This window comes from Anolis sagrei, chromosome X (genome assembly GCF_037176765.1).
Source record: "Anolis sagrei isolate rAnoSag1 chromosome X, rAnoSag1.mat, whole genome shotgun sequence".
Taxonomy (NCBI): Eukaryota; Metazoa; Chordata; class Lepidosauria; order Squamata; family Dactyloidae; genus Anolis; species Anolis sagrei.
Window position 1 is genome coordinate 20,755,770 of NC_090034.1, and position 12,425 is coordinate 20,768,194.

At 38.7% G+C, this 12,425-nt stretch overlaps 1 protein-coding gene, 1 long non-coding RNA gene and 2 other non-coding genes across 4 annotated transcripts; 2 read left to right on the forward strand and 2 right to left on the reverse strand.

Moving 5' to 3' along the window:
• Positions 1 to 1,309: 1,309 nt before the first annotated feature.
• RPS2 (ribosomal protein S2) lies at positions 1,310 to 5,861 on the reverse strand. Its single transcript, XM_060786524.2, has 7 exons — positions 5,673 to 5,861; positions 4,159 to 4,248; positions 3,928 to 4,035; positions 3,053 to 3,226; positions 2,805 to 2,964; positions 1,649 to 1,740; positions 1,310 to 1,454 (listed from the first exon to the last, which is right to left on the reverse strand). Exons 1-7 carry the CDS (start codon positions 5,856 to 5,858, stop codon positions 1,371 to 1,373), a joined length of 894 nt encoding a protein of 297 aa, XP_060642507.1. The 5' UTR covers positions 5,859 to 5,861; the 3' UTR covers positions 1,310 to 1,370.
• LOC132782222 (small nucleolar RNA SNORA64/SNORA10 family) lies at positions 1,839 to 1,979 on the reverse strand. Its single transcript, XR_009632056.2, has one exon. It is a non-coding gene; the product is annotated as a small nucleolar RNA SNORA64/SNORA10 family (small nucleolar RNA).
• A 2,530-nt stretch (positions 5,862 to 8,391) lies between the features above and the next one.
• Positions 8,392 to 11,203, forward strand: LOC132781942 (uncharacterized). The gene is made up of 2 exons (XR_009632019.2): positions 8,392 to 8,544; positions 10,312 to 11,203. It is a non-coding gene; the product is annotated as an uncharacterized lncRNA (long non-coding RNA).
• Positions 10,028 to 10,157, forward strand: LOC132782234 (small nucleolar RNA ACA64). The gene has a single exon (XR_009632067.1). It is a non-coding gene; the product is annotated as a small nucleolar RNA ACA64 (small nucleolar RNA).
• Positions 11,204 to 12,425: the final 1,222 nt, after the last annotated feature.

The window sequence follows — 12,425 nt, forward strand, 5'->3', positions numbered from 1 at the left end:
TTAGAAACCTGCTGGATGGCCATCTGTTGGGAGGGATTGGATGTTTTCCTGCCTGATAGAAGGGTTGGACTAGATAGCCCAGGGGTCCCTTCCAATTCTATGGTTGTATTATTAAGCTGAGGCTGGATGGGCTTGGATCAGCGTTTCTCAACCTGGGGGTCACGAGGGAGTTTCAGAGGGGTTGCCAAAGACTATCAGAAAACATATTTCTGATGGCCTTAGGAACCCCTCTGGCAGAGAAGGCTGAAGGTGGGCTTGTGCGGGGCGAGGCAGAGCGTGTGAGACTGGAGGGAGGTTCACGCCAGCAATTCCCTTCAAGGCATGGGGTTCTGGTGGTGAGTTTGGCCCAATTCTATTGTTGGTGGGGTTCAGAGTGCCCTTTGATTGAAGGTGAACTATAAATCCCAGCAACTACAACTCCCAATTGCCAAGCTCTATTTCCCCCAAACTCCACTAGTGTTCACATTTGGGCGTATTGAGCATCCATGCCAAGTTTGGTCCACATCCATCATTTGAGTCATGTTCTCTGGATGTAGGTGAACTACAACTCCAAACCTCAAGGTCAATGCCCACTAAACCCTTCCAATATTTTCTGTTGGTAATGGGACTTATGTGTGTCAAGTTTGGTTCAATTCCATTGTTGGTGGAGTTCAGTGTTTTTGTTTTTAGATTACTATAAATCCCAACTACAACTCCCATATATCCTCCCAAGCCCACCAGTATTCAAATTTGGGCATATCGGGTATTTGTTCCAAATTTGGTCCAGTGAATAAAGATCCTGCCTATCAGATATTTACATTACAATTCATAACAGTAGCAAAATTACAGTTATGAAGTAGCAATAAAAATGTTATGGTTGGGGGTCACGACAACATGAGGAATTGTATTAAGGGGTTGCGATATTAGGAAGGTTGTGAAACACTGGTTTGAATGGTCCCTTCCAACTCTATTGAGTCTATGTATGGCCAGCCCAAGTCCTCAATGTTGAGAAGTGCTGCCAATGACAGCCAATCAGCATTAGTCTAAAAAGCCTCCCATGCTAAGGCTACTCAATGCGTGCTGTCTCCGAGCATGTGCAGAGTTCTTTCTGCCCATCTCCCACTCTTGTGCATCTGCTTCTACCAGTAGCGACTGCCATTCGTGCAAGTAGGCAATACACTTGTGTTCTTACAGAAGAAAGCTCTTTATTATTATCTTTATGGGCTTCATTACAAACACTGCTGCCCATACGGTAAACATTTTCTTCCCCATAAAGACTGCTGGCCAATTGAAAGAACCCACCAAATCAAAGAAGTATTTGACAGACTAGTTTTAAAAATCGCTTGGTTCTGATATTTTATTGAACATTTTCGTCTTAAAAGCGTTTCCTCTTAAGTAGTGGCCACAGCGGCTGCCTGGGTTCTCTGCACAGAGACTCGAGTGGCATGGGTCTTCGCCAGGTGGTCAGTAAACTCCTGCAGAAAAGGAAAAAGGATCATTATCCAAAGAAACAGCCATGCTTGCACAATTTGCAGTAAGGGAAATAAACAATTCAGTATCACACTAGCTAATATATTTATAGCTTGCGATTTGGTCTTCCTCCCCAGCTCTTGGAGGAGGAATAAAAGGTAATTCCAAGACATCGTTCCCAATCTCACGTTTTCCTTACCTGATATGGAGATTTGGTGAAGACTGTCTCCTTCCAGAGGTCGGGGGTCAGATAGCTGTACGTCTTGGAGATGGCGTCAAAAGTGGCCTTGGCTGGAAAAAGGAATGACAGGTCAATGACAACTCGTGAATCCCCAAGAGATTCCAACTGCATCGCCATTGCTAAGCACATGCAGGTTCCCTGCATGTTGACCTGTTGAGTCCGGAAAGGAACAGGGAGACCACAGGGTCAGGTCCCACTGCCGTGCATTTAGGGACTCAGTTGCTGTCCCTCTCGGAAAACGACAGCAGCGCCACTGGCATCATGCGCAACTGAGCAGAGCTGGGAGGGTTTGAAAGCATACCCCAAAGTGTAGCACTTACATCAGATTGGAAAACATTTCATACAATTTCATTTTCTCTCCTTTTGATGGTACTGATATTAGTGTGTATCTTACCACCAATGGCGTCTCATAATTGATCAAATATCATATGAATTCATTTAAAATAACAAGACTCTGGTTGCCTTTGTATCAGCTGACAGCCATGACTCCCTTCCATCCCCATCTTTTTCCTAGCAGAAATATAGGTCCTTAAAAGCTAATGCAGGCCTAGCTCTCCTCCCTTAAAAGGTATGGGTCATAGTATGGGGCCATAATTTACATTACAGATATTTTAATTAAGATTATTAAAATATTAAGAACAATAATTGAAATATAAAAATGATAGTCATAGAGACTGCAATATATACTAATACAAAACGCTACTTATGTTATTACTATTATTATTATCATCATGATGTCTCCTATTAGGGTGCAGCAATGTCAACAAATATAATAATTAATAAATAATTAAAGAATAATGACATGGATTCATAGTCACCGGAGAACACTGTAGCCCTTCAGATTGCAATCTAAAAATTGCTGAAGAGAATGAGACACACTGCAAGCCCACAAGGCTCTCGTTCTCCTTTCGAACACAAAAGTGTTTCTAATTTTACCAGGCTAGATACAGTATTAAGGGTTGGCCCTACGAAGGTAGTATCTGTAAATCCCTCCCTTAGAGAACTGAATACACTGCAGGCAAAAAGTATCAAAGAGAGGGGAGACACTGCCCTTGATTCACTGCCAATGTCTTCTAACTCTACTCTCTTAACTAATTGGGGCCAGCAAACCTACCAAAGTTGCCCAAGGTAGCTGTGCAGCCCCTGGCCGAGGTGTAGCAGTCGTCGATGCCAGCCATCATCAGCAGCTTCTTGGGAACTGGGGCAGAAACGATCCCGGTACCACGTGGTGCAGGGATGAGGCGCACTAGAACTGAGCCACATCGACCGGTGACCTACAACAAAAGATGAAGATCAGCTTCATACAAGGAGAGACTTCTCCAATGGTTTCATGTGGATACAGCCACTCCAGCGACCGGCTACCTTGCAAGGCACGGTGTGGGGTTTGCCGATCTTGTTGCCCCAGTAGCCCCGCCTGACTGGCACGATGGACAGCTTGGCCAAGATGATGGCCCCCCGGATGGCAGTGGCCACTTCTTTGGAGCATTTGACACCAAGGCCCACGTGGCCGTTGTAGTCGCCGATGGCAACAAACGCCTGAAGGGGGGAAACCACAAGTCAAGTCACTCATGCAGCTGAAATGCAACTATTATTTATTTATTTACTGTATTTGTATACCGCCTTTCTCAGCCCACATGCGACTCAAATAATCTATATGTATTTATCTCAGGCATGGGCAAACTTTGGCCCTCCAGGTGTTTGGGGCTTAATTCCCGCAATTCCTAACAGGCAGAAGGGACGAAGTTTGCCCATGCCTGATGTTATACAATAATAATAATGTTAATTAATATAATAGTAAATAATGTTATAAAAATCAATTAATTATTATATTATTGATGTAAAAGCAAATGTGTCTTTGTGTGTATATACGTATGTGCGTGCCTGCGCATGTCTCTATTTTCCAGGATGGCACCCACATCCAGAGAGCTGTATCATGGCCACCGATAATTAATCTGGACCAAACTTGACATCATGTCAACTTTTAAGTACTGGTGTGGTATGGAAGCAATGACAGATATTGGGAGTTGTAGCTGACCCACACCCATATATATTTCCTAATGGGACCATTTAAACATCTCTAAACTCAGCATTCGGGGCTTTAAGGGAACAGAATTAGCAGCTCCATGCTGTTCTAAGAAATCCTGGCAGAGTTTCTTTAGTATTAAATAAGACACAAAACGAATAGGCAAAATGCAGAGATGCTGCTTGTGGAAGGGGGAGGGACCCCAAAGACTCACCTTGAACCTGGTTCGTTGACCGGCACGGGTCTGTTTCTGCACCGGCATGATCTTCAGAACCTCGTCTTTCAGAGAGGAGCCCAGGAAAAAGTCAATGATTTCAGACTCCTGCAAAAGCAACACTGTTGACTCATCAGCCGCTGAGAAAGAATCACTATTACTGCAACAAGCCCCAGGGAAAGCAATGCACTTTTAAGAATACTGATGCCCCAAAGCCACCCAGAGCAATACCTTGATTGGAAGGGAGAAAAGGTAGATCTCTTCCAGGGACTTGATCTTCATGTCTTTGACCAAGCGACCAAGTTTGGTGACTGGAATCCACTGCAGGGATAGAAACGAACCATTTTAAGCTGCCCACCCAAAACATTCTATCAAGTCATTTATGCCAAATGCAACTTGTAGGGGCCTTACATCTCACTTTGGGTCAAGGACAGGCTGGAAATTAGACACATCTAGTACAAAAATCGAAACAAAAAGCGCAAGCACTTGAGACAGCTGCATGTGGATGTTGTTTAATGCTCTAATGGGCAACTGCTAAATATCTCTCCTGCCAATATACGTCAGTAAAATGTTATATGCATTTGCTTTATTTTAACTGCAATGCCCCATGTTAGTTGTTAACCACCTTGAGTCTCCTATATTGGGAGAAAGATGGAATAACAAAAATAAAGGAAAAAAAGTTACTAATCTCATTAGCTCCAAAGAAGACTTTATGGGAAAGGCATCCAAGTCTTTCGGAGCCTTCATTGCCAAGCTATGAAGTGTCAATTGATATGATCAATACATTTAAAACGTAATAAATGGCAGCTTTGGATCACATCTGCCGTATTTCCCCAAAAATAAGACCGACTCTTATATTAATTTTTGCTCCAAAAGACGTATTAGGACTTACTTTCAGGAGACACCTTACTTTTTCATGTATAACTACATTGATTCATGCTCAACAATCTACATTTATTCACATATAAAAATCTGCACTGATTCAAATGCAGCCATGTCATCCTCTTCTGGAACACTGTCATATTATGCCAAGAATATTACTTATGGTATTTATATTCAATTATGTATTCATATTATTATTTTATAGTTCAATACAGCCATCACTGGCTGCTACCAGACAAAGCATCTGCCTGGCTGATGAGATGATCTTAACCAGGGCTTATTTTTGTGGTAGTAGGGCTTATATCAACATGTAACAAAATTTGGGGAGGGGGGTGAGCTCCTGGTTTGAAAGTTTTATTCCTGTGTAATTGTGTGGCACTTACTTTGAAAGTAGTTGTTATACCCCAGAAACATTTTTGTGGCTGCCACAAACTAGGTTGGATTTCTTGAGATTCTATGAGATATTCATTGAAAAACTAGAGCAAAATGTGCTGCAGGATGTCCCTCTCGCAGAAACAAAAGTTTTTGCAGTTTAATAAACTTTTCCCATGTTTTAAAGATAGGGCCAATTAGAAAATGACATTGATAAGCCAGGAACAAAAATTGTGTTACAGTATTAACCATGGCTTACGTTTTGGTAGTAGAGCTTATATTATGGGCATCGTGCTAGATCTTATTTCCAGAGGAAACAAGAGGGTTTCCACGATGTTAAAAAATGGAGAGTTTTCAACAGCTTCATCACTAGCAGCTTTGTGGCCACGTTTCCACTGGTGCATAGCTTTCAGACCCCAGTGTACTGCCCCTAACAGTGCAATTCGAACTTTTAAGTACAGAAAGAACAAAAAGGATGGAGTCCAACTCACTTCTTTGTCCTCTGCCTTGCCTCCACGGGCCCCACGTCCTCTTCCCCGGCCTCTGCCCCTTCCGCGGCCCCGGCCTCTGCCTCCGCTGCCAAAGCCACCCCGGAAGCCGCCTCGGGCCGCCGGTCCTCCTCCTCCGCCACCACCAGCCCCTCCAGCTCCTCCCGCAGCACCGGCGTCGTCCGCCATTTGCTGCCAAAAGGAAAAAAAGACATAGGAATCATCATTTCATTACAAGCCTCCGCGTCCAACTCATTCCCATCAAGGGCCACATCAGGTTGCCTTCAAACCTTTTCACTCAGGCAGGCTTTTAAAGGTTTTTAAGATCAAGACATGGGATGCTGTGATTTTAGTTTTGAATAGGTTTCCAATCAGTTGTAAGGATGTTAACTGTTAATTTTAATTAATTGCATTGATGTTTAAGTCTATTTCAATATTTCTACATATTTAGATTGTAAATTGCATTGAAATGCTTTTAATTGAGTTGATTAGTCTCTCCTTTATGAAGAGAAAAAGCGGGGTATAAATAAGCGTAATACTACAGGCAGTCCTCAAGTCACAAAGATAGGTCCTAAGTCGAAACGGGTACATTTTTAAGCGTAACCCCAACCAATCACATATACAGCTGTGGTGTTTGTTTTGCTGTCTGTTCCTCTGTTAAAGATTTCCCCTCACTTTTTGTCTCTGTGAGATTTTGATTTTGGAAAATATGGCTTGTTATGGAAACAAGGATTAGTGATAAAGCTTTAGCAGAGACCCCTTTTTCCCATGATTACTCTTCCAGAAGTTAATGTCTCATTTTTTGGGGAGAGGGGGCAGTTTTCTCTCACTTCCTGATGTCTCAACCCTGTATGTAAGTCAGAGGTTTGTAATTTGGGGACTGCCTGTAATAACAATATAATAATAATAATAATAATAATAATAATGGCCATTGATACAAAGGGCCAACTATAATTTCCTTCTATAGCAGTCAGTCCTCTTTAGTTCTTAACTGATGATTCTTGGTCAATTGGATTACATTTGTAATAGTCTTTAAGGATTTTAACTGGTTACTTTTTAATAACATTAATATTTAATTTTGCTTCTATATTTTTTAATTGTATTTCATTTGGTTGTACTGTGAGCTGCTTCAAGTCTCTTTTGTAGAGAGAGAAAGTGGAGTATAAATAAACACTTGCATTCTGGATCAACTGATCCAGGCCACAAAAGGCAAATTCTAAACTTGCGTCCTTTGTTTAATCTGTTTCTGTATTTTAATACGCAATTTATAGAAATACATTTTAGTATGTGTATTTGTAGTATTTTTACAATGTTTTATGTGTTTTAATTATTCTGTAACCTGCCTCAAATCATGAGGAGAGGCAGGTACAAAATACAATTATTATTAAGCGAAATCCATGGCATGGCTACAAATAAACAGAAAATGGCGAAGCTACCCTTAGTAGGTAATACATGAGAAAAATTAGACTTTGGGGATCCATTTTAGAAAACAATATTGTTAAGAGAACATCCTTGTGCGTTTCATGGGATTTACTTCCAAATACAATTATAAAATGGGACATATTTACAAAGATATAATTAAAACCTGATCAATACACTTCAAGAGTAAAGGTAATGGTTCTTTGCTTTAAATCAGCACATTTCTAGGATCTTCATAATGTATTTTTAATCCCTTATTTCACTTTATTGTGGAAAACATTGTTGAAATTAAAATAACCGATTTTTCTTTTAAGCCTTGCAATTTTCTTTAGTTTTCACACTTACTTTTGGGGTATTATTAATAACATATTTAATAAAACCCATTTTACTCCTATATATGGGGTTTTAAGAGTCTATTTCCATGTCAAATCCAGAAAACTATACATTGTCTTTAGTCAATTCAATATTAAAACTTCAGCATTGCTTATTCATCGAAACAATATTTCAAATAATTTTGTCCATGCATCCAATTTTGTTGATATTGATTCATCTAACAAAGGCTACAAATATGGCTCTATTTTTGCACAGTCTGGATTCCCAGATGCGAGCTATTCAACTTGTATTTTAAAATAATCAAAGTAAAGCATTCTAAGCTTGCTGTAAATGATTATATTATATTTATTTATACTCCGCTTTATCTCCCCAAAGGGAACTCAAAGTGGCTTGACGTAAAAGCATTAGCCCAGGATTTAAAATATACAAATATCAAAACATAACTAAACACAAACAGCAGTTAAAAAAATCAGTTAAAATCCTATAAAAAAGGATCTTCAATATTATTCTTCCCAGGTCCCTTCTACACTGCTGTATAATCCAGATTACCAAAGCAGATAATCCAGTTCAAATCTAATCTGGATTTTATATGGCAGTGTAGGAGCCCAGAAACCAACCCAATAAGAAATAATCCAGTTTTTCCTGATCAATTTAGCACTCCCATGGCCTACTAATCCAGATGATTCATGCCTTGTATATATTAAGGCCTTAGTAGGCCCAAAACAAAGGATCCACGTCTGAATGCAGCCTTGAACCCGTGTCTAACAGCTCCCGGGGAAATAAATACAGATAACATCCTCATTTTGAACTCCTTAGGAAACTGACAACCATTCCCAACCCGCGAGAGTCGATTTAAACGCGCGATGGCAGCGGATTCCCCTTTCCGCCGGCTCTTTGACAAAACCCCTCACTTACGTGATCTCGATTAGAAGGCCGAAAGCCTGCGGCCGAAAGTATTTATTCACCGCAAACTCTCGCGAGATTTTCCTCACGGCGGACCGGACGCGCAGCCGCAGAAGGTTTGTTATATGGCGATGCTGGTGTTGGGAACCCCATACCGAGCATGGGTCTATAAAAAGGCCTCTGGAAAGCGGCCCACTTCCTGTCTGCACGTGGCCACGAGGTAAGTTGTGTTTAGGAGAGGAGTCTAGCAATGTATAGCAGGGCGAAGATATGTGTGTCCATGCCTAGGGGGTTGGAGGGCTTTATCCAGGTTAAAAATCCAGGTATTTGGTCCAAATCTTAGAAAAGTTACAGTGGGAGGACTACAGCTCCCAGAATCCCCTACTTGACTGGGCTGCTGGGAGTTGTAGTCCATTAAGGTCACATTTTAAAACACTTTGGACTTTGGCAGGCTTCTAAATTATTCCTATTACAATATAATTATATCTTATAGTTGTAATATTATGATGTTGTGATGAGTGCATTATCTATCCATCATTCAGAGTAACTCTTTCCAAACGTGCTGGTTTTATCTCAGTATTACTAATAATAATGATAATCTAATAATAACCCTTGCAATAATATCCAAATACTATATTATAATTATTATTATAATTAAATAATTATAATATCCAAATACTGATATATAATAAAGCCTGACTGCTCATTGGAGGGAAGGATAGTAGAGGCCAAGATGAAGTACTTTGGCCTCATCGTGAGAAGACAGGAAAGCCTAGAGAAGACAATGATGCTGGGGAAAATGGAAGGAAAAAGGAAGAGGGGCCAACCAAGGGCAAGATGGATGGATGGCATCCTTGAAGTGACTGGATTGACCTTGATTCCTATCTAAAGAATCATAATAATACTAATATCATCATCATAATACCCAAATAATAATATCTGAAGAATACAATTAATGTTATCCTAATAATAGGAATATTATAATAATAACTTTATTTGTTTTCTGTCCAATCTCCCCAGGGGGACTCAGGACGGATTCCAACGACAGAAAGCAAATATTCAATGCCTATACAATAAGAAATAGAAGTACATTAACCGACCACCCAAGTCCCAAAAAAGTGATTGTATATCACTTTAAACGCACATAAGTCAAGTTTACACCTACATAACAAATCAAACAACCAAGCAACCCACTTAAAAATTAATTTAAATTATATCTAATATAAAAACATAAATCTGACTTCACAAAGAATTCACAAGAATCAATAAGTTAATTTTAAATGATGTTAAAATTCACTGTAGTTACCTGGAATATCAGGAAACCTACCCAGCCAACAAGCTAGAGCATAAAACAAATTCCAGACGGCAATCTTTTGGCTGGATGCAATCAACTAATCCTTCTCTCTGTGTGCCTGATGTCCAAACAGTCATAATAATATACAAATATTAATATCCAAAGAATCATAATATTTCCAAAAATAATACTAATATCCAAAGAATCATAAATAATATCCTAATTATTATATCTTTATGATTAGAATATTCTAATAATAATATCTAAATAATAATGCTGGACTTTCATTGGGAGTTGAGCACAGAATTGCATGGGGAAAAAACGAAAGGTTCCTAAAACACTTTTATTATTAAATCCCTGAATAATCGAATTTGCAGAAGTCCAACCTGTAGATTTTGCCTCTTGAGGCACTGTCTGAAAATCGCCTTTGGCCTCTTCAGTGGCTTTGGGTGAGATATCGGTGCCCACAGCAAAGGGAACGTTTAGCTTATTGCCCTCAAGCATGAGGAGTGTGCAATAAAACCCATGTTCCTATATGCTACATGAGGGGGAAGAGCCTTGTATAGCATTCAAAAATTAAGCATCTCAAACCAAACTTCAGAATCCCCTCTGGAAGAGAGGGCAGAATATAAGTAAAGTTTTAATATGAATTATTATTAGTACTAATTAATGATAATGATTTCCCCCCTTCAGGATCCAAGAGAGGACTGCAGCTCAAAAAGTTGGAGAACCTTGAATGCAGTGAGAGCAGAAGAAGAGCGCCATGGAAATAAATAGACTAGGCTTCTGGCTGAAGAAGAATTCAATTTATTGTATCCAGAACAGAATCATAGAATAATAGAGCTGGAAGAGAACACATAGGCCATCTAGTCCAACCCACTGCATGCACTCATACGCATATATACACAACATACATATATATATGTATATTCATATTCACATACACTTATAATGCTCCAAATTGTCCATACAGGAGGCTGCAATAATGACACCTTTGCTTCCTGATTGCTTATTTTATTTGCAATATTTATATACCACTTTTCTCATCCCTGGGGAGGGACACAAAACAGTTTACAAAAAACACTCGCAAAATTCAATGCCTTACATATATAAACTACAACATTAATCAAACAGCATATGACTAAGCATGAAATACAATAGGACAAATTCACCATAAGATAATAGAACATTTAAACATGAGGTATAAAAATTTTAAAAAACTAATAAAAATACTAAAATCACATGATTTGAACTTGTGGATTCGCATTTTGTTTCATGCACAGAATTATTTTTTAAATGTTGTAGATGTCTGTATTGTCTATCACTTAGCACTTTATATTTACATTCTCTGTGCATTTACCTAGGGTGCTGTATTGATTTTATGGATTTTTTAACTTGATTCTACTTTAATAGAGGTTGTTTTATCCAATTTATACACCTGGTTTATATAATGTTATTATTTTCATGTTGATGTATTTTATTTTATGTATGACATCTTTGTGTGCTATTTTGTAATAAAGATTTGTAATAAATTTATAAAGTTTTATAATTATTAATGAAATAAAAAATAAATCTCTTGTTTGAACTTGTGTCTTCTACCATTTGTCAGTAAATATTTCATGTCTTTTAAATTGGTTTTAATCTTTGTGGTTTTTCTATACATTATAGCTATTCTCAATACGCTTCTGACACAATAAATAAAATAAATGACTCTTGTAGGTTTAATTCTCTTAATGCTTATAGTGTGCTTTGGAGTATTTTTAGAGGGGGGGAGTGAGACACAATAAATATAATAATACAAAAATTAAAGTAACGTAATATCCTAACTAATATACTAATAATAATTTCCCAATAATATTCAAATAAGAATATCCAGATAATATCCAAATAATAATACTATGCATGTTATCAATATATCACAACATCCTATTTTTAACTGCATTTTCTGAATATATTGATCTTTTAATACTTATAGTCTACTTTGAAGCATTTTAAGGGAGAAAAGCACTATATAAAGAAACATAAAATAAACTTTCACACCTCACTCCAACAGACAAGAGCTCTTTGTCCCACCCTGGTCATTCCACAGATATATAAACCCTTTTTCCTAGTTCCAACAGACCTCACAACCTCTGAGGATGCTTGCCATACATGCAGGCAAAACGTCAGGAGAGAATGCTTCTAGACCATGGCCATATAGCCCGAAAAAACCTACAACAACCCAAACATAAAATAATATTGAATATATAAACATCCAAATAAGAACAAGAATATCCAGCAAAGGATATTCTTTGCTGGATATCCCAATAGTAATATCCTAATAATAATACTATTCGTGTCATTAATATATCACAGCTTCCAGTTTTTAACCCCATCACCTGAATTGGTTACTATTTTTCAATCTGTTGTTCCATGTCTCAATCCAAAAGCACTCCCAAGTGGCCAGATACTGGTCAAAGGACATCTAATCAACTACCAAACTCACAAATTTTGTATTCTGTATTTGTATTTTTGTATTTTGTCTGTTTGTTTCCTTTGTCCTGTTAGAAATGTAATATAATTGACTGGTTGCTGATGACTCGATAAATAAAATAAAAAAATCCAAAAGAGCCCGGAAGTCGAGGTGAAGAGTGTTTCTTTCACAGAAGTTTCCAAATCTTTTCATGCTTCTATGTTCACCTCAATTTTGGAAGCCGGAGGAAAACTTTGAAACGGGCCCGGAAGTTGTTCCGGGGGTGGTTTCCTCTTACACTTTATAGCTCTATATCTGCCTGCGCTACCGCTGCGCGCCGGAAACCAGCGGCTCG

What these genes read in the sequence shown, in the direction of transcription:
- RPS2 (XM_060786524.2), bottom strand. Translation starts at nt 5,858, where the DNA reads ATGGCGGACGACGCCGGTGCTGCGGGAGGAGCTGGAGGGGCTGGTGGT. An exon ending in TTTTCTCCCTTCCAATCAAG is followed by an intron (nt 4,036 to 4,158) that starts GTATTGCTCTGG and finishes TTGCTTTTGCAG; the next exon opens with GAGTCTGAAATCATTGACTT. An exon ending in AGCTACCTTGGGCAACTTTG is followed by an intron (nt 1,741 to 2,804) that starts GTAGGTTTGCTG and finishes TCCTTTTTCCAG; the next exon opens with CCAAGGCCACTTTTGACGCC.